Source organism: Neofelis nebulosa, chromosome 12 (genome assembly GCF_028018385.1).
Source record: "Neofelis nebulosa isolate mNeoNeb1 chromosome 12, mNeoNeb1.pri, whole genome shotgun sequence".
Lineage (NCBI taxonomy): Eukaryota > Metazoa > Chordata > Mammalia > Carnivora > Felidae > Neofelis > Neofelis nebulosa.
This window is the reverse complement of record NC_080793.1, coordinates 78,597,006-78,619,068: the sequence shown is the minus strand read 5'-3', so window position 1 is coordinate 78,619,068 and position 22,063 is coordinate 78,597,006. Positions and strand designations below refer to the sequence as shown.

Here is a 22,063-nt window from a genome sequence, read left to right as displayed (position 1 = left end):
TTCAACCAATATATCGGATAGGCCTCCAGGCCGCATGCTGTCAACTCTATGACAGGTAAGACAAGCTTTTTGCTCTGATGTAGCTTGGAATAAAAAGGAGGAAACATAATAAACTGGTATTGTTAAACTGCACGTTCACCAGTTAACTATTAAAAAGCGCTCCAAAAAGGGTCATCAATATAGGAAACTAGATATACAAATTAAGCAGGCTATGTTGTCATCTTTTTAAGAGACTAGATTAGGTATCTGACTGGTAGGCCTATCTGAGCAAATTAATTTCTTCATGCCTGTTTGGTCATATATTGAAAATGGAGATAATAATAATACCTCATAGCACTGTTGAAAGGAATAAATTAAAGCTTTAGAATTTTCCCTGGGACTTATTAAGGGTCTATTAAAGCTTAGCTATTATTATTGATATATAAAAAAAAAAATTAGCTTTTGGTTGGTAGCCAGGGAACTTAAATTTGATTTTTTTTTTTCTTCCATAGGAAAATACTTCCTGACCTCCAAATCTTCCTCCTGGGACATCTCATACTTAAAAGAAATGACTTCTCTGGGTCCACCTTCCCCACTAGACTCTTGCTCTCATAGGCCCCACTGACAGTCATTTCTGTTACCCCCGGGGCCCAACCCAGTGATTACTGGAATGAACAACACAACGAACACGCATAAGCTAGAACTTCAGGAATCCATGAACATAATTTTCCCTTCAAAGGTGTAAACAGGAGACCTGTGCCACACCAAGAACATGGAAACTTTGTTCCTGCAATTCTCACGTCTAATCTCAAAACTATGGGAAAAGAAAATCAGGCCTAATTTGCAAGAGTTTCAAGCAATTCCCAGTTTCAAACTTTACTTTATCTTGTAATGATAGCCTTTTTAATACACTATGCAGCGCATACAGAAGAGGCTCTCACATTCAGATCAACAGAGAGTGGTTAGAAACCAAATGTTTGTTCGTTCTAATTCAATAGCCCAGATCCATTGAGGACAAATGTCCAGCGTGGTGGCTTCTGCCACTTGGAGCAGCAAACTGTCGTGGGCAGTAGTTGGGGGTGGAGACTATGCCATTTCTGCAGCTATCATGGCAGCCTACAGAGCTGGGTGTTTTTCTGAGATGACAGATAGACAGACAGACAGGCAGACAGATAGATACTGAGGTGGGGGGCGGGGGTGTGTTTGTTGACTGACATTACTATCCAGAGGAGGGAAAGGCAGAGGACAAAAAAGGGAAACTGTTGGTCTCGGGTTCTGTGTTTGCCTCACTCTAAAACATAATCAGATTGTACATACAATGCCAGGCCTGAGGGGAGGGTGGCCAATAGCAAACAAAGGTCTAAAAACGAATCTCCCAACAGAAGCTATACAAACTAACTAATAATAAGCTTATCAATCAATAAGGTATATGAATTCATCCCTGTCCTCACTGAAACTATTTCTACACTGGGGCTTTTCAGGCTCCCAGAGAATAAACAGATCCTCTCTCAGGGGAATCTCTGAGAGGGCATCATTTTAAAGATTGTATTTTTAAAGTGATCTCTGCATCCAACATGGGGCTTAGACTCACAATTTTGAGATCAAAAGTTGTATGCTCCACCGACTGAGCCAGCCAGGCACCCCTGAGAAGGCACAGTTTTAGACACATTCCTTAATTAAAAAAAAAAAAACAAAACTCTGCAAATGATTGTTCTTTAAAATCCAGAGGGCTGTGCGATTGGGAGTGAAGGGGTACACAGATTACAGGTCATTTCTTTTCAAAAACTCGGTTGTACTTACAAAAAAATCTAATGTCTAACAAATGTTTCCCCAGGTGAAACTACAGGTTCCCGTTTTTATGCTTCCCACACTATCTTTTTGTTTTTCTAATTCAAGTTAGTTAACATATACTGTAGTATTGGTTTCAGGAGTTGAATTTAGTGATTCATCACTTACAGAGAACACCCAGTGCTCATCCCAAGTGTCCTCCTTAATGCCCATGACCCATTTAGTCTATCCCCCCACCCACCTCACCTCCAGCAACCCTCAGTTTGTTCTCTGTATTTAAGCATCTCTTATGGTTTGCCTCCCTCTGTTTTTATCTTATTTTTCCTTCCCTTTCCCTGTGTTCATCTGTCTAGTTTCTTAAATTCCACATGAGTGAAATCATGATATTTGTCTTTCTCCGGCTTATTTCCCTTAGCATAACACACTCTAGTTCCATCCATGTTGTTGCAAATGGAAAGATTTCACTCTTTTCGATCGCAGAGTAATATTGCATTACACACACACACACACACACACACACACACACACACACCACGTCTTCTTTATCTGTTCATCAATCAATTTTTGCCCACACTATCTTATACATCTCACAGCATGAACAATGCTTAATTAATTGCTCTTACTCGAGTCGTTTTTCTCTTAACATTATCGTAATCTACTTTAAGATAGAGTGTTAGCTTATTTATCTTGGAATCGACGACACACAGGAGGCACCAGAATGGACCAGAGAAATACTATTTTCAGACTCAAGATGGACATTTGATATTTCTTCTACATGGCCTCTCCTCTGGAGCAAGGGCCTCTTCAAGCCGAGGGACAGGCAGGTGGACTTCCACAGCACACAATCTGTTGGCCCAGAGAAACTGCTTCACTGCAAAGCAAACCCATTCACTCGGAAGAGTCAGCTCAGGGCCTTCCACAGGGTTCTGTCCTCGTTCTACAGGGATGCTTCACAGGACTCACTTGATTGAAGATTAACAATCTTAGGCAAAGGGTGTGCAAACCTAAAAGAACCAAAACCCAAGGAGCTGGTTCGTCTACACTGCCACAAGTTGATCTCACTGGTTTCCAAGTAAATAATCTGTCCAGCAGGCAGCATTTAGGCATACTTCGTAAAAGATAATCTTGCATGTTTTTTCTTTTGGGGTAGGAGAAAGTGAGTGCTACTTTTGTTGGTAATGATTTTTTTGGTTAACATCATTAAAAATGGAATGTCAACCGAATAACTCACAATTCCCTAGAATGCCAGTTCTCCTGTTTAGGTGAGAAATTTTGCCAACATTTTCATTTCCTGCCTTGTAGGGCAAAGGCATTTAGAACTTCAGAATGAACGTCTACATTATATAAACTCTTAAGTACATGAGTACAACATTTATGATTTCTCCACAGAGCCTAATGGGGCATTGGAAGAACTCAACAGTCACCGGCCAGGCAGAGCGTATCATAAATGTTCAAACTAAAATGATGTCTTACCCCAACCCTCTCCTTCCCAAATTGGTGAAAGTCCTCATTATGTCCTAAAACACAATTTCAAATAGCAGTGAGGAGACATCCTTTTCTCTGCTGTCACCCAGGCTTCAGCTTTATGCAGTCCCCTGGGGAATAAAACATGCTAAAAAAAAAAAAAAAGTTTGTAATCTCAGATCATGTTAAATCATTTTGATAAGAAAAGGGGGAAAGAAATGGGAAGTTCCTCTATGAGTATTCTTTACAACTGTCCCTGGATAGTAAAATACAGAATTTAACTGAATGCTGGGCCTATTTGTTATAAAACTACTCTAATCTGCTAAGATTTTCAAATTAAACAAAATCAGTCGTGGGGACCCTGGATGGCACAGTCGGTTAAGTGTCTGACTTCAGCTCAGATCATGATCTCATGGTTCGTGAGTTTGAGCCCCACGTCGGGCTCTGTATTGACAGCTCAGAGCCTGGAGCCTGCTTCAGATTCTGCGTCTCCCTCTCTCTCTCTGCCCTTCCCCTGCTTGTGCTCTGTCTCTGTCTCTCTCTCTCTCTGTCTCTCTGTCTCTCTCAAAAAGTAAATAAGCATTTCAAAAAATGTTTTTAAATAAATCAATAAATAAAATCAGTCTTCTCCAATTTCCAAGTAGAAAATATCCATAAATTTGTTATCTGTGTACATAGATGGTCTTTATTTATGCTCCAAATATCCTGTTAAATTATCCACAGCTTTACCAAAACTACAGCTGAGTGAACTACATAGTCTAAAAATCCTTTTCTTGGGGTGAAACTATACTTTTTTTCTTTTTTTTCTTTTTTACCACAAGTGTCATTATTAGTGAAGCTATCCTCTTAAATAATCGACTTTTAAGAAACCTACCATCCTCTGGAACAATAATGCTTTTATTTGGAATTCCAGGTTGGAGGCAATTTTATTGAGGTCATCCATAGAGAGGTTTATATATGTGCAGCACAGCAGGAAGAACACTGCAACAGGATTTTACTTCTTGAATATCAGGAGACAAATACCGCACGTTTAATTTGGAAAAAATTAAAATCTTCAGTGAAAGAATAAGAGAGAAAAGAAGAAAGACGAGAAGAAACAACAACAACAAAAAACTTAAGTGTGAGCGACTTCAATGCCATTCTACGTCCAGGAGTATACAAAGTTCAAGAGTGACAGTTCTCAGAACTTTGGGCCTTAGGACCCTTTCATAGTCATAGAAATTAACAAAAAGCTCTCATTTATATGAGTGTATCTACCAATACTTATGAACTTAGGAAATCAGAACTGGGACTTTTCGAGACATTTATTTAGTTCATCTTAAATACCAGTAGTAAACCTATCACACGTTAACATACTTTTTATGAAAAAAAAATGTAAGATTCATAAAGATTTTAAAGAGAAGAGAGTTGTCTTATATTTTTACAAATCTCTTTAATGTCTGACAAGACAGCTAGATCCTCACATCTGCCTCTATATTCAGTCTGTTGCAGTAAGTGGTTTGGGTTGAAGTATACAAAGAAAATTGGCCTCACGCTGACATGTAATCGGAAAAGGAAGTAGTATTTTAATTGCCTTTTTAAATTTTTTTTAATGTTTATTTATTTTTGTGAGAGACAGAGACAGAGTGTGAGTGGGGGGAGGGGCAGAGAGAGGGAGAGGGAGACACCGAATCCGAAGCAGGCTCCAGGCTCCGAGCTGTCAGCCCAGAGCCCGACACGGGGCTCGAACCCTTGAACTGCAAGATCATGACCTGAGCCTAAGTCAGACACTTAACCAACTGAGCCACCCAGGTGCCCCAACTGCCTTTTTAGGTACTGTGAATTGATCATATAACCTTAGGAAAACTCCTCTGGACACTCATAAGAGAATGAGCAAAAGAGGCAAATGTCTTAGTACCATTATTTGATTTTGAGGATCCTTTGAAAGGGTCTCAAAGACCCCCAGGAGTCCATGAACGACACACAGAAAACCATTGCCCCAAAGTGATCACATGTGGGCACGAACATGAGCCAGAGACAGGATCTACGGTTTCCTTATTGGTCTTAGGTCTCACATGCTGTCTTAGTGTGTGCATCTTACTCCAATTGCACTGTAGTATTTCAACATCCCCTATTTAATCTGTTGCTCAGCTGAAAAACCATTTCAACCTAGAGAAAAAAAGCAATTAGAGATCAACTCTTCACGTACGATACTTTATGAGCAATGTAGGGACTTTTGAAAGATAACTTTGACTGTATTCATTTCTAGCCTTAGGGATGTCTTTAGTGCCTACCAAATTCTCCATCCCAGAGATGTCACTGAAGCATGATAAATGGGGGATCATCAGCCCTTCAGAACCCATAGGTAGCATATCTTCTAACAGTTTATCCATTCTTCCTTTGAAATATCAATACCTCTAAGAATAAGAGCTTCATTCATTCAAAAATAATTTGGTTCATAAATAAATTTTAAAAGGGGGTGGGGAGGTTGCCTGGGTGGTTCAGTTGGTGAAGCATCTGACTCTTGATTTTGGCTCAGATCATGATCTCACAGTTCGTGGGACTGAGCTCCAAGTTGGGCTCTGAGCTGACAGCACAGAGCCTGCTTGGGATTGTCTCTCATTCCCTCTCTCTCTGCCCCTCCCCGGCTCATTCATTCTCTCTCTCTCTCTCTCTCTCTCTCTCTCTCTCTCTCAAAATAAATAAATAAATAAACATAAAAAAATACTTTGGTTGGCGTATATTATTCTTATAAAAATAAATAAAACTGTGTCCCAAAGACCGACACCAAAGGGGGAAAAAAAAAAACCACAAACCTATGTTTATAAATAGATAACAGGTATAGCACAAGACCAGACTATGGGACTCCTTGGAAAGAGAAACCCCTCTGCCTACGGATATTTGGGAAACCTTTAAGGAGGACATGAGACTTAGGAAAAGCCTTGAAAGATGACAAAGGTTTTGAGAAGTGGTGACGGAATTCCATGCTGGTTAGACATGCAGGGAATTCTGAGAATACTTACGGTAAAAGCCATGAGTTCCCTGGGGAGCAGAGAACAGAGATGAAAGAGCCAAGTACCTCTGGAAATAACTAAACATATGGTGCAGAGAGTTCAGGGAATAAGGAACAAAGAGTTACCAATGCGGATAGTGATATGATGCCTGAAGTAGAGAATGGAGAAAGTTTCTCTCTCTTCAGTAAAAAATCTGCATTATTACAAAAGCAGGACTATTCAAAGAAGAGCTAAGATGGGCTTAATCCTGACAAGAAAGTACGCAGAATGACGATTTTGTCCACGATCAGCGAACAGGTTGAGAGAGATGTAGGAACTAGGGTGCAAAGCAGGAGGCAGCTAGTGTAATACACGCTTGGGAGAAGAAACATTAGGAACAAGAGCCACTAAATGAACCCTATAAGGCAACAGCCATCATTAGTGTAGCCTTCCCTAGACGTCAAAGGCCACACTAAATGCTTTATGTGCCTTAGCTACCGTAATATCCACGTCTGTGTGACGGATACAATTATTGCCACCTTTTCATGGAGGAAGAGAGGGTTCTACCAAATACCAGAGCCAGAGATCTCTTGCAATATGTTTAACAGACAAAATTGAAAGAAGCTTATTTCATGAAAGCCTAGACCTTGTTTATAGATTAAAGAGAAGTCAATACAAAGAGAGAGAAGTTGTAAGAGAGAATGGAAATGACTTTAGAGACTGCGGGGGGGGGGGGGGAGAGGAAGGAGGTGAGGAACTGGTATGAACAGCTAAGAAGGAAGGCTCGGCCTTGAAGAAAATGCATCCTCTTCCGACAGAGGCAAGGAGAGGATGACAAACGTTTCCTTCTTGGTAATTCTGCCCAACACCCTATTACCTATATGCTACAGAAGTCAGCCCAATTCACTCTGAAGGCTGCGAATCTCAGCATTCTCCTTTGGCCCTCTTTCCACGGGAGAAAAAGGAAGGAAGGAGATACACATGTGCAATCATAGTGCCCTTTCTTATCACCAGCTATTATACAACAGCACAATACACTATATGTTCTATAGATCAAAAAGCATAGGAGATACTCTCTCAACAGAGGATTCACCAAACTTAAGCTAGATGGGGAAGATCAATTGGATCCCCCTGGATGCTCTACAGAGTAACGTGTCGCATGATATTCCAAGGATGTCCCCCAGTACACCAACCTAAAAATGTGTGCCTCAGAATATATGGGTCTACAGACATCTACACTAAGCAAGTAGGAATTTAGTGTAAAGGATAAGAGTAAATGTTAATTGGAGATCACTGGGCAGTCAGACTGGCAGGGCAAGGTATAATGACAGGAAAGGAAGCAGGGGGGAAAGGCAAGGTAAATGTCCTTTCTTTGCTAGCCTGTAAGATATCTCCATCAGTGAACTGGAGAAATCTTTATCTTCCTGGGTGATTGACCCCAGAGGTTGTTACAGCAACATCCAACTGTCCAGCTGTAAAAACGTTCATGAGCATTCCTTTAGCTGCACTTAGAAACAGGCACTCAACTTTCATTTAAAAAAATTTCACTGGGGGCGCCTGGATGGCGCAGTCGGTTAAGCGTCCGACTTCAGCCAGGTCACGATCTCGCGGTCCGTGAGTTCGAGCCCCGCGTCGGGCTCTGGGCTGATGGCTCGGAGCCTGGAGCCTGTTTCCGATTCTGTGTCTCCCTCTCTCTCTGCCCCTCCCCCGTTCATGCTCTGTCTCTCTCTGTCCCAAAAATAAATAAAAAACATTAAAAAAAATTAAAAAAAAAAAAAAATTTCACTGGAGCACCTGACTCTTGATTTCAGATCAGGTCATGATCCCAGGGTCGTGGGATCAAGTCTCGTGTCAAGCGCCAACCTAAGCGTGGAGGCTGCTTGGACTTCTCTCTGTCCCTCTCTCTCTCTACCCCTCCCCTGCTCACATGCTCGCTCTCTCTCTCTCTCTCTCTCTCTCAAAAATAAAATAGAATAAAATAAAATAACTTTTTTACATAAATAGAGCCATATAACACACACCGTTCTTCATCTTGCTTTTTCTTCACTTATTAATAACTTGGACATCCTTATGTACTTGTACACATACGGTTGCCTTCATTCTTTTGGGGGCTGACCAGTATTCCTTTGCATGGAAGTCCCATAATTTATTTAGCCAAAATACGCACCGCATAGCTTTCATGTGCATGTATATCTATCTGTCGGAAATGTCAACATTTCTTCAAAAAATGTTTTTAATATTTATTTATTTATTGGAAGAGCACAAGTGGGGTAGGGGCAGAGAGGGGGGGACAAAGATCTGAAGCGGGCTCTGAGCTGATAGGCTGACAGCAGCGAGGCTGATGTGGGGCTTGAACTCACAAACCATGAGATCAGGACCTGAGCCAAAGTCGGACACTTAAACCGACTGAGCCACCCAGGAGCCCCGCTAGTAAAACTTTCTAAGTGAATTCAAATATTGCCACGTTGCCCTCCATAGAGGTTGTGCCAATTTATAAACAAAAGGTATGAGTTACTAATAACTCTTAAATGTTGGCGAAAACACTGGGTATAATGCATTTTAATTGCTTTAGGGAACTACAGTATTTTTTATTATTAATACTCAACTTCCAAAAAATATTTGAAGTGACCAAATTGCTTCAATTTAAAAATAATCTAAAATAAAATAAAACACCAAAAAATGTACTTGTCTGAGGAACAAGAATCTCCTTAAGCGTCCAAAATGGCTTTAGTGTTCAGAAGTGATAAAGTGTCTTTGGCAGAACTTTGCCAACGTGTGATATTAAGTAGCAGCAAGACAAATGAAGACAAGAAGACTTCAACCAAAGAATCTCAATGAAAAGAGTACCAGTTTTCTAACCGTTACCTACGAAAGTCACATCTTCTTTGAGAAGTCATGGGTCATAGTAGAGAAGAAAAGAAGAAGCAAGTACAATACAGGGGTTGCCCATGGCAGTCTATTCATTGTATGTAACTCAGCCAACAGGGTAAATAAAACCCACCCTATTTACCTCACCAGGTTTAAAAGGTTAACAAAAAAACATCTGACTTCAAATTAATCTGTCTAAATCTGTACCCCTTGTGTCCCCCACCCAAGCCTATCCCTCACCCGTATTCCCAAAGGGCTCACCAGTTTACCCAGGTGTCCAAGTTTGAAACCAGAGCACCACGGTTAATTCTTCCCCATCCTTACTTCCCAGTCAGTCAACCACCAAGACCTATGGATTCTATTTCTTAAACATCTCTTGCATCATGTCTCTCCATCTATATTGCCACTATCCGGAAGTCACCATGAATTGTTGACTCGATTGCCTCCCAACGGTTTTTCTGCCTCCAGACTTCCCTTCTCTGGTCCATTCTCTGCAGTAAAGCCTATAATCTTAAAGTGAAAAAGTAAACTTGTCATTCTCACCTTAAAACTTTCAGGGGTTCCCCTGATGTCATCAGGATAGTTTAGAAGTCCATCACCAGGTGTACCGCCCACTGCCTACCACATCTGAGATGTTCCCTCTCTCATCTCATCCCTTACCTCTCTCTACTTCAATTTCTATATTCTAAATATACTGAACAACTTTGTATTCTCTGAATTCACCTCCTGTTCCCTCCATGCCCTTCTCTTCCTAGGATAGTCTCTACTCCCCTCCTTTCTGCACCAAGATAGACATCATGAAAACCTTCTTAGAAACTCTTTTTCTGAATCTCTGAATCAAGATCTCCTTCCATGTGCCTCTGATCCTTCTGTGCATACCCCCAGGCACTGTATAATCATGACCTGTTTAGACTGACTACACTCAGCTCTGGAACATAGAGAACTGCCTTGTTCATTGTAGTATCTCCAGGGGTTACCTGAGTTCTGGGTACACATTTGAGCATTCTACCAGAGTTCCTTAAGTATATCCTGGGGACCAAAGGTAGTATATGGGAGGAAAAGAAAATATTTTGTGGCTCTATAAATACATGCAAATAGTGTGATTCTCCAGAAAAGATAAATCCATTATTATCCATTATTCTCCTAAATTTATTTGACCAAGAATCATCTCTGAGGGAAATAGACACTCATTTGCACAGGGTAAAATTTTGGGAGATTCTTTTCCAAGAGATTTCTAACAGCTCTCAATTAAGAATGTTCCCTCCCCAAAATCATATATTTTAATGTAAGATTTTTGTCTTCATCTAAGATTTTCAACTTACTTTCTAAAAAACATCTTTAAAAATAAATAAATAAATAAATAAATAAATAAATAAATAAATAAATAAAACATCTTTGAGATGTTTAATTTAAAAGATACAAATCTTTAAGATTTTTTATCCAAATTGAAGCTAAATGATTTCAGGTAGGGTACAAATCAGCTTTAGTTTTTTCAGTTTTGGGTTTGTTGTTGTTGTTGTTTCAGAAGAAAAGAATTCACATCCAGAATAACCAATTCCACTAAAATTCCAAAAGGAAAAAGGTGTCTTAATAAAATGAGTGTGGTCCAGGAAGCCGAGAATCACAAGTCAGTGGGATACCAAGAATCCTGTGAGTAACAGAGGCTGGCAGATGAGAAATCTCATTTGCTAGAATCAAGTTTCCCGGCTTCTGTTTCTGGCTGTTACACTTGATTTTCAAAGTTCCAATGTTGTTTAGAAACTGACTGTTCTTTCAGTGCAATTCAGGAAGGAAAGGGGAACATAACTACCACACAATGCCTTTCTCTAGATCATTGAGAAGCCAAACTACAGAGGAGATTCCCATTTTACTGAGTTTTCGTTATTAGGATGTTTCTTCTATATTTAATTTCTTCTGCTATTAAGATGAAAAGAAATATATCCGTAAGGAAAAGACCCTGAAATGACTCAAAAAGGCAATTGTAAAAGAAGGATTAAACAAAAGAAAGGCAGCTTTTCTAAGAAATGTGTCACTCAAATGCTAACAGTATTTATATAATGCAATAGGTCGTATTATACAAAGAGGAACATTCCACTTTCACCACCTCATGTCTCAAACTGACCAAGACTCTCTCCTTGACCAAATTTGATTAAGGCTATTTTTGACTTGAGTCCTTTTTCTGACGAGGCCCCAACTTTGGGCTCTGTTCTTGACCCATCTAGTTCATTTTCGCAAGAACCTGCTGAGTCAGTTAGTGAAAATCCCCCACCCTTGATATCTGATCACCCGGCCTGCCTTCAGCAAGAATCCTGTTGAGGTGGTCTAGCAAGAATCCTTCTGGCTGTGATCTTTTCTCTTGTAATTTCTTTCCCTCCCCTGACCTGACCTCCACCCCTCTCCTAGGCTATAAATATATAAATCACACACACACACACACACACACACACACACACACACACACACACACATAATATAAATCTCCACTTGTTGTACTCAAAGTTGAGCCCCATCTCTCAGCCCTACTGCAAAACCCCCGTTGAATAGTCTTTCTTGCTGTCTTTAACAAGTGTTATGAAAAAATTTTCTTTAACAAAACCCAAGCCCCCTGCTCCCCCCCCTCCGCTCCCCCCCCCCCCCCACACACACACACAGGGCTGTCTGTAGATCAGAGAACAAAACTCATAAAACACTGGAATCCCAGTAACTCCCATGACTCTCTGGTACACTGGACCTTACTTACAGAGCTTTTTCCTTCAACTAAACTGGAAGATAGACTCTGACATCAAGAAGACCCTACAGCGTAGGGGCACCTGGGTGGCTCAGTCAGTTAAGTGATCCATTTCAGCTCAGGTCATGATCTCACGGTTTGTGAGTTCAAGCCCCACATTGGGCTCTGTCCTGACAGCTCAGAGCCTGGAGCCTGCTTCGGATTCTCTGTCTCCCTCTCTCTCTGCCCCTCCCCGGCTCATGCTCTGTGACTCTCAAAAATAAACATTACAATAGATAGATAAATAGATAGATAGATAGATAGATGATAGATAGATAGATAGATAGATAGATAGATAGATAGATAGATAGAAAGCTTAAATCTTAAGGCTTTGGACCCTCTTCTCTGTTTTAATACAACAATATCTACTTGCTTGAACTTCCTATCACAGAGCAAAACTGCCTGGCTGGAATCCTGAGTTCTTCTAGGCCAGGTAAGGACAAAGATTAGGAGGAGGGTGGGGTGGGGGAGGTGGTGCTTTGTTTTGTTTTTGTAAATTACTTTATAGGGGCGCCTGGGTGGTTCAGTCGGTTGAGCGTCTGACTTTGGCTCAGGTCATGATCTCGCAATTTGTGAGTTCGGGGCCGCGTCAGGCTCTGTGCTGACAGCTCGGAGCTTGCAGCCTGCTTTGCATCCTGTGTCTCCCTCTCTCTCTGCCCCTCCCCTGCTCATATTTTGCCTCTCTCTGTCTCTCATAAATAAATAAATGTTACAAAAAAATTTAAAAAATAAATAAATAAAAATAAAATAAAATAAAATCACTTTATAGCAGACACTGACAGTGGGGGACACAATTTGGAGAGGAGTAACTGATCCAGGCCAAGGATCTATAAAGTACCCTAAGGACTTAAAATTCTTCTGGGAGTAAAATTCTCTTTCCCAAGATTATAAGATTTAATTTATAAAACCTCTTGATTCTTTAAAATATCAATGGAGGACATCTATTTTCCCCAGAAGGAAGAAAGATATTTCCATATTCCAAGACCAACCTGCTCCACTATAAGATAATATGCCTGGTTCCTTTTGTGAGATAATATTTAAAAAACAGGTATCTTAGTCAGTTTGGGCTACCATAAACAGAACACCATACACTGGGTGGTTTATACAACAAATGTTGATTTTTCACAGTTCTAGAGAATGGAAGTCCAAGATCAGGGTGCCCACATGGCCGAGTTCTGGGTGAGAGCCATCTTCCTGGTTGACAGTGGTCACCTTCTCACTGTATTCTCACATGGCAGACAGAGATCATCTCTTTTATGTGTCTTCTTATAAGGGTACCAATCCCAGTCATGAAGGCTCCACCCTGAAGTTCTAATTACCTCCAGAAGGCTCCACCTCCAAATACTATCACATAGGAGGAGGTTAGGACACTAACATACCAATTTGGGGAGACACAAACACCCAGTCCACAGCATCAGCTGAATAACTTATTCAGCACTTTCTATGTGCCCACCTGCACAATAGGAAGCACTTTATGTTAACTTCCCAAGAAGATGTGGGAAGTAGGTCGGTTGTTATTTCCACTTTACAAATGAAAACACTGAGTCGGAGACACTGAATGATTGCCCCAAAACACAATGGCTCATAAAAGTGACACTAGGATCCAAACATGGGCAGTCTGACTCCAGCTCATGGCCTTAACAACTCCATCCACCTCACTATCACTTACCTATGGAGTTCGTAGACCTACAGCAACCCCTGAAGTTGGATAGTGATTTATGGTTCACAAATCACTTGCCTGAACATCTGATCCTCACGTGAATCCCACAAGGTCCCTAGTAGATAATATGAGTAAGAGCAAGCATATGAAATGCCCAGAAAAACCCCTGCTACATAGCATGTTTTCTATGGGTACCGTCAGATCCGTAGAGAAATATCAAGAGGGTCATGAACCCCTAGAAACTGTGCACAGCAGTGCTTCTTTGTCCATGGTTTCAGTTACCTGCAGTCAATCGCAGTCTAACAAATCATCAGAAGGTCAATAGGAGCCCAACACAATGTCACGAGGCCTGTATCATTCATTTCCCTTCATCTCATATCATCACAAGAAGGGTGAGTACAGTACAATAAGATATTTGGAGAGAGATCACATTCGCATAACTTTTATTAGAGTATATTGTTACAATTGTTTATTATTACCTGTTGAGAGTCATCTCTTACTAGACCTAGTTTATAAGTAAAACTTTATCATAGGTACGTACATGTAGGAAAAAACACTATGTACAGGATTTGATACTATCCAAAGTTTCAGGTGTTCACTGGGGGGTCTTGGAACATATCTCCTGCAGATAAGGGGGGGTCCACCTGTACCACCTTTTGTGTGGATGTGAATATGCGCATTTCCCAGGAGAAAATCTCAAGAGCTGGATCAAAAATAAGTGCCATACAAAGGATCTGAACAGACAGTTCTCCAAAGAAGACATACAAATGGCCAATAAACACATGAAAAGCCTCAGCATCATTAGTCATTAGGGAAACACAACTCTAAACCACGACAGATACCTCTTCACACCCACTAGGACGACTGTGATCAAGAAGACAAAGTGTTGGCGAGTTGAAACTATCATATGCATTGCTGGGGAGAATGTAAAATGGCATGGTCTCTTTGGAAGCCAGTCTGGCACCTCCTCAAAAGGCTAAACGTAGAATTACCAAGTCCACTTCTAGATGCCCACCCAAAAGAAATGAAAATACATGTCCACACGAAAACCTGTATACGAATGTTCACCGCACCATTGTTCATAATGGCCCAAAATCAAAAGCAACCCAACTGTCTACCAACTGTTGAATGGACAAATGTGCTATATCCATACAATGGAATATTATTCAGCAATACAGAAAAAAAAAAAAATGAAGTAGTGATACATGCTACATGGATTAACTTTGAAAACCTTACAATAAAGGAAAGAAACCAGACAAAAAGGAATACATACTGTATTCCTGCATTATATTCCTACATTATATAAAATGCCCAGAACAGGCAGATCTATAGTGGCAGAAAGTAGATCAGTGGTGGTCTAGGGCTGGTGGGGATAGAGGGACTGGGGGTTAACAGCTAAGGGGTGTGGGGTTTCTTTTAGGGATGATAAATATGTTCTAAAATTGACTGTGGTGATCAGATGTACATTTCTGTGAATATACTAAAAGCCGTTAAATTGTATACTTTGAATAGGTGAATTGGGGGTGCCTGCCTGGCTCGGTTGGTAGAGCGTGCAACTCCTGATCTCAGGGTTGTGAGTTCGAGCCCCACATTGGGCGTAGAGACTACTTATAAATACATAAATTAAATAAATAAAGTAATATGTGAATTACTCAAAAGTTTCTCAGTGGGGAACAGCACAGGCAGAAAGACTGACCCATCACAGAAAAGTACAATGGTCCCTCTTTATCCATGGAGGATCCTGGCCGCATGAAAGAGTGGATAGTATTGAGTACTAGGTATGCTACATTTTTTTCCTACACACACATACCTATGATAAAGTTTAATTTATAAATTAGGCACAACAATAATAATAAACAATTACAATAAATTATGTAAATGGGATCTCTCTCTGCCTCCGAACACCTTGTATTGTGCTCATCCTTATGACGATGACTTGAGATAATAAAATGCCTGTGTGAAGAGATGAAGGGAGATGAATGACGTAGGCCAGTGACATAGTGTGACGCTACATGACCTTGTGAGGAACTGTTGAAGGAGGATCATCTGCTTCCAGACTGTGGTTGAACGAAACCGTAGAAAACAGAACCATAGATTAAGAAGGGACTACTGTGTTCATATAAATAACAGCCCACAGGCAGAAAGCAAACCACAAATATGTGTCATTCAACCAATAAAATTTCTTCAAAAATCTTCACAAGCAACTACCAAAATGTAGAAATCAAGAGGTTTTACATTCAAGAAAGAATCTGGGGCACCTGGGTGGCTCGGTCAGTTGGACGTCCAACTCGATTTCGGCTGGGGTCATGATCTTGCCGTCAGGATCTCTCATCGGTGGAATCAGCTCCAAGTTGGGCTCTGCACTGACAGCGTGGAGGCTGCTTGGGATTCTCTCTCCCTCTCTCTCTCTGCCCTTTCCCCACTCAAGCACATGTGCGTGCACGTGGGCTCTCTTTCTCTCAAAATAAATATAAAAAAAAAAAAAAAGAAGAATCTGTGCATCTGTTCTTATATAACAAGGAGGGGGGCGGGGAGCAAAGCAGAATCTGGCAATACTAAGCTTGCATTGCAGCTTGGTGACAGGTGGGGCCAACGGTGGGCAGCCATTTTTAGTCAGGGCTCAGTAAACCTGAGTCCCCAGTAGGCCTGGTTTTGAGTTTGAGTTTTTGAGCTCCTGATCTATTGCTTTCATTGCATTTTCAGAGGAATTTCTGCCTCAAAGCACATTCATAGCTCTTAGAAGGAGGTGGCCAGTGAAGGGTAGCTATTTGCTTTATAGGTAAGGAAACTGAGGTAAGCTTGCCTAAGGCACAAGGGCATGCAGCCAGCAGTAAAACTACCTTTCCAACTATTCCTTTTATTACTCTTCTCACCTTCCTGCTGATACTTCTAGAGACTTAATTACCGCATTATGTTCCTTTTTTGATTACAACTAAGGAAAATCAGTGATCAAGAACATGCCAGACATTCCAAAATGGCGTTATCAGGCTCTGTGATCTAATCACAAGGAAAGCTTTGCCTGGCTCTAAGTATCTTTAGTTGATGTGGGCAATTTGAGGGGCCCCTCCTGGCCTATATCCCAACACACTCCAATACTAGGGAAGATAAAAAGTATGCTAATCTTGCAGAGAAATAAAATCCCAAGAAAGTATATATTCTCCAAGGTCACCGCACACACCTGTTACGGAAAGGCCAAGTTTCTGACGGACAGACCCTGGACCAGATGGTCTGCTCACATCAAAAATGACCATTGTAAGAAGCTTTGAATCCGCAATCTGCAAAGTGAGGAGAGAACCTTGGTTGCCCATACTCATTCATTCCAGTAGGCTTGGAGTTTGCCTGGAAGAAACTTCTGTATGATGGCCATACGTAGTTTAGAGAAAAGGAGAATAGAGCATGATCAAATCCGCCAGGCTGATCTCTCTAGTCAACATGTATAGCACCGTTGCAGTTCTGGAATACCTGACCTTTACCCATTCCTAGTGTTTCAAGAACCAGAGCCAGCATAGCACAGAATCACTCCACAGAGGGCTGCAAAGCAAACGCTGGCAGGAAAAACTCAGGGAAGGCACCTGCCTGTACTACCAAGGAAACTTCTTCGTTTCCAATCAAAATGCATCAGGAGGCCCTCAAGAGGCACATGCTTACAAACTCAGAAAAAGAACGCAACCTCCAAGCCAAACAAAACTACCACTTGTCACTACTCCCTATTGCGTAACTGGTCACGGCACTCTGAGATAGTCTCGAGAGTTTATCTGTACTATAAATAACTGACGACCTCTTCCTCAGAGATATGGAATCACCATGGAAAGAAAAGGAAAGCAGCATTAGGCCACCCCATCAAGGCGACCTGCCAAACATTCTAGTGCTAAGCGCATCAAAAGAAAGTCCCCAGGGCAATCCATGGCCACCCCCTCGCATGCCCTAGAAAGCCGGGGATCCCAGGCAGCAGCTGAACCCAACTACAACTAGGTTCAGTCACCCTAATCAAGTGATAGGATGAACTCCATTATGGGGTTTATGTGAAAATCTATTTTTTTTGTTTAATTGTGGTAAAATACGTATCATGTGGAATTTGCCATCTTAACTATTTTTAAGTGTGTGGTTTAGTATTATTAAATATAGTCACGTATTTGTGCAACCAATCTCCAGAACTTTTCATCCTGTAAAACTGAACCTTTACACCTGTTAAATAACTCATTTCCCTCTTCCCCTAGCCTCTAACAACCTCCAGTCCACTTTTCCTTTCTTTGAACTGGACTAGTTTATATACATTATGTAAGTGGAATCATATAATTTATAATTTGCCTTTGTCTTCTTATGACTGCCTATTTTAATTAGCATAACATCTTCAAGGTTCATCCATGTTTTAGCAGGTGTCAGATTTTTTTTTCCTTTTTAAGGCTAAATATTCCAGTGTGTGTGTGTGTGTGTGTGTGTGTGTGTGTGTGTGTGTGTAAACACACCACATTCTGTTTATCGATTCAGAAAATCTATCTCTATATCTCAGGAGTCTGATGATGTTGCTCTGGTGACACACAGGTTATGAAGTTCAATTTATAACTGTCATGATTTTGTATGCACAAGAGAGACAGGCAGAGACAGACACAGCCTTGACTATGCCATGTTCGTATTCCAGAAAAAGAACAACAAGCTAACCCAAGTGGCAGTGGAGCTAAATTCCAGCATCAAGAAACATCACACCATTCCTCTCCAGCTCAAAAATAAGTTTTGTTCACTGTATTTCCAGGTTCTGGAATGGGTCTTAGCACATGGTTGGCACTCATAAATTTATAAATATCTGTTGACTGAATGAATCCAGAAGAATGACTCAATGCTCCAAATCCAACAGTTGGAATGCCTCTGATTAGAGAGATGAGGTTGAAGGATGGAAAAAGAAACTTGTGTTTGAATTTCTTCTTTTTTAACATTTTTTTACTTTTGAGAGAGAGAAAGAGCGTGAGCAGGGAAAGGGCAGAGAGAGAGGGAGACACAGAATCCGAAGCAGGCTCCAGGCCCTGAGCTGTCAGCACAGAGCCCGATGCGGGGCTTGAATTCACGAACCGCGAGATCATGACTTGAGCCGAAGTCGGACACTTAACCGACTGAGCCACCCAGGCTCCCTGTTTGAATTTCTGTTGGTACTGTTTAAATTATTCACCACAAGAAATTATTTTTGCATGGTTAGTGGAATTTTTTTTGAGGGCAAAAAATCTGAAAGGATAATTTGTCATTAAAAATACATCAGTTCAGGGGCCGCCTGGGTGGCTCAGTTGGTTGAGCATCGAACTTCGGCTGAGGTCGTGATCTTACGGCTCATGAGTTCAAGCCCCACGTCAGGCTCTGTGCCGACAGCTTGGAGCTGAGCCTGGAGCCTGCTTCGGATTCTGTGCCTCCCTCTCTCTCTGCCCCAACCCACTCACATTCTGTCTCTGTCACCCTCAAAAATAAGTAAACATTAAAAAAATATTTTTTTTTTAAATACATCAGTTCAGTTCACTTTATGTGTACCCTTTCTCAGAGAGCTACTGGAATAAGTGCCCCAACAAAATGGTAGAAAAAATCAAGAAGACATGGGATAGAAGAAACAAGACCCATCATGACAGAGGCAAAGTCTTAGTGTTGTAAAGCACCGCCCTGGGTTGAAAGCTGTTTTCCTCCTTCATGCTGCTGAAGGCAGACCCCAAAGTAACAGCTGTGCACCCAACATCATGAGCAACCAGTCTGGGCTGGCAAATCAGGTCAGACAGCTGTACTCGAGATAAAATTGGTTGAAATAGGGGCTAAAATGGGATCATCTTAAGAGAAGATTTAAGTAACTGGCAAAGAACTTGTCAGTTAAATTATTGAAAACACCATAGAAAATTCTGGAAACACAGAAAGACAACTCTGGGGGGAAACAAAAGTCAGAAAGGAGGAGTGATCATATAGTACGTAATTCAGCTTTTAACAGTGTGTAAGAAGGCATAATACCATTGGCTGTACTAAATACTGACCTAACTAAAAATTACGGTGGAAAGAACAGGAAGGATGCATGTGAATGGTAGTTGCAGGAATGCAAAAGAAATTTAAATTCTCATACTCCACCTGGAAAGATAACGCATGAGGACTACACCCGAAATATCAAGAAAGAGCAACGTAGGTATTATTTAGGGCATGAGTAAGTACTAACAAGCTAAAAGCAATGAACATGAAATGCTCTTTCTGAAAAGCAGGAAATGATGGGGGGGGGGGGCTGCTATTTTTAATAACAAACCTTATGGAATTATTTGACTCCGAACTATGTGTATACACAACTTCAATAAAATTAAGAGGTAAAAAAGAAAAAAAAAACACAACTGGGACCCACACTGGAATATCTTACTTCACAATGATTTTTTTGAGATAGAGATAGAGAGAAAGATATAGAGTGGGAGTGGGGAGGGGGGTGCGGGCAGAGGGAGAGAGAGAGGGAGGGAGGGAGAGAGGGAGGGAGGGAGAGAGAGACAGAGAGAATCTTAAGAATCTTAAGCAGGCTCTATGCCCAGCAGGGAGCCCGATGTGGGACTTGATCTCACAACCTATGAGATCATGACCTAAGCTGAAATCAACAGTCAGTCGGATGCTTAAGTGACTGAGTCACCCAGGTGCCCCAATTTTTTTTAATAGGAAATAGTTGCCATGGTGGTTTCTAATGGGACACAAAGGAATAACTGAGTTACAGGTAGGATGGATGCTTTGAGTTCCAACACTGGACGGTTCTACAGAAGTGTAACGAAAGTCCCTCTAAGAGTGTTTGGGCTCCTCAGCCTGTACGGATTTACCCATGACCAAAAATCTATTGAGAAACAAAAGGAAGCAAGACATACTTCAGGTCCAATATTTACCAAACCTTGACAGTTCGGGCATGGATGTCCTGCCAAAAGCATGAGCCAAGATAGAAAATTGTAAATAGCCAAGATATGACCAAAATTTGTTCCAAATCACCAGTGTGCTGTATGGGTCTTTTCCCTCTCCTCCAGGGTACAATCGGTTCAAAGTCCTATTCATACCCTTGTCTATCGAGGCAAGTTTAATACTAGACTACTAGTCTGTAATTTTGGCCCCCAAAATGAGGCTGATGCTGAGTCCCATCTCAAATGATTTCCAATCCCTGGAAGGTTGGGGAGGGGGAAACGGGGGGGGGGGGGGGGGAGGGGAGGGGGTAAGAAATGGCCAGATTCTTACAAACTCAGATGTCAGTCTCATCAGAACACTTAACACTTTGTCAGTCGTGGAAGAATCCAAAGCAGATGAAAAATGAACATCAACATTTGTATACCAGGAGAAAGAAATTAAAGAACTTGGTTTCCACTCTGGCAGTGAGGGGTGACCCCACCTTCGCCCTAGAGCAAATGATCAAAATCTTTTGTGTAGACAGAATACTTATATTCTTAGTGTTGTAAAGCACCACCCTGGGTTTAAAGCTGTTTTCCTCCTTCATTTTTCTCACCTGTAAACCAGTGAGTTAGGGTGGGGTGGGGGGAGGGGTGACGATAAACCTCACAGGGTTACTGCCAAGATGAGGTGATTAACAATTGCAAAGTTTTGCAACCGGCTAAGTGCGTTGGGCGTTATTTTCTACGTGCATGGCATATGAAGCAGCTCATTGAATCTTCAAATTATAAACATTATTATCTCATTTTCCAGATGAGGAGGCAGAAGCACACAGATTGAGTAACTTGCTTAGGATCCTAGTTAGTGGCGGAGCTGATACGCTAATTCAGGTGATCTGGCTCCAAAGAGAGTGCTCCTAACAACCAGTCTGTGCCGAAAAGAATGAAACACGATGCGCCCAGTAGACGTTATGTGTATGTCTACACAGTGTGCGCCAGTCCGGACAAAGAAGGTAAGTGATAGCCACCTTGAGGTCTGGCTGCCTGACGAGACCAAGGTCTCCACTCCTCTCCCTAGGTCCCCAAGCGCACTTCTTTCCCAAGGGTCCCCAGCGGCTGCGGGCGCCCTCCCTCTCCAAGCACCCAGAATTCCAGCCCCGCTGCTGGCCAGGAGTGGAGAGGAGCCGGTCCGCAAGGCCCCAGACCGCGATCCCGGCGGCGCGAGGTCAGGGGCCCGAGTTTACCTTGACCTGCACTCTCATCGCTCCCGGACTCCCGCGCGGGGCCGCGCCGGGGCGCACACAGCACCTGGGCACTTCTTCCGCGGGCTCCGGGAACCGCGGCGCCCGGCTGGGCCGGATCGCCGCCGGCCAGACGTGCCCCCCGGCCGCTCCGAGCTGCGCCTTCTCTCCTCCCTGCGTCCGGCTCACGCCACGTCCGGTCTCCTCTGCCACCGGCCCCGAGCGGAACCAGAGAACGCGTCCCTACCGCCCTAAGCTGAACCCCGTGCCCCGTTAGGTTTCCCCTCTGACACCACCTCTGCGCTGGCCCCATCCCAGCTTCTGGACTGGCGACTGCGGGACCAGCCCTTTAGTGGGTGCCCTGCATTGGCCAAAACCTCAGAGATGATAATCAGCTTCTGGTGGAGACCCGAGGGCTAGGGAGAGCAGGTATTTCGTAAGTCCTAGCTATTCTAGATCCGAGTTAGATA

At 42.1% G+C, this 22,063-nt stretch overlaps 1 protein-coding gene across 5 annotated transcripts in view; it reads right to left on the bottom strand.

The window, feature by feature from the left end:
* Window positions 1-22,063, bottom strand: part of TRPM6 (transient receptor potential cation channel subfamily M member 6) — a 202,895-nt gene that overhangs the window by 124,677 nt on the left and 56,155 nt on the right. Inside the window, exon 1 of one of the 5 annotated variants that reach the window (XM_058695680.1) lies at window positions 21,597-22,026. The exons of the other annotated variants lie outside the window; for them this stretch is intronic. Coding sequence (XP_058551663.1) covers window positions 21,597-21,614 — 18 coding nt within the window. The 5' untranslated portion in view covers window positions 21,615-22,026. Of the gene's footprint in view, window positions 1-21,596; window positions 22,027-22,063 lie in introns of those variants that run through there. 5 annotated transcript variants of the gene reach the window in all.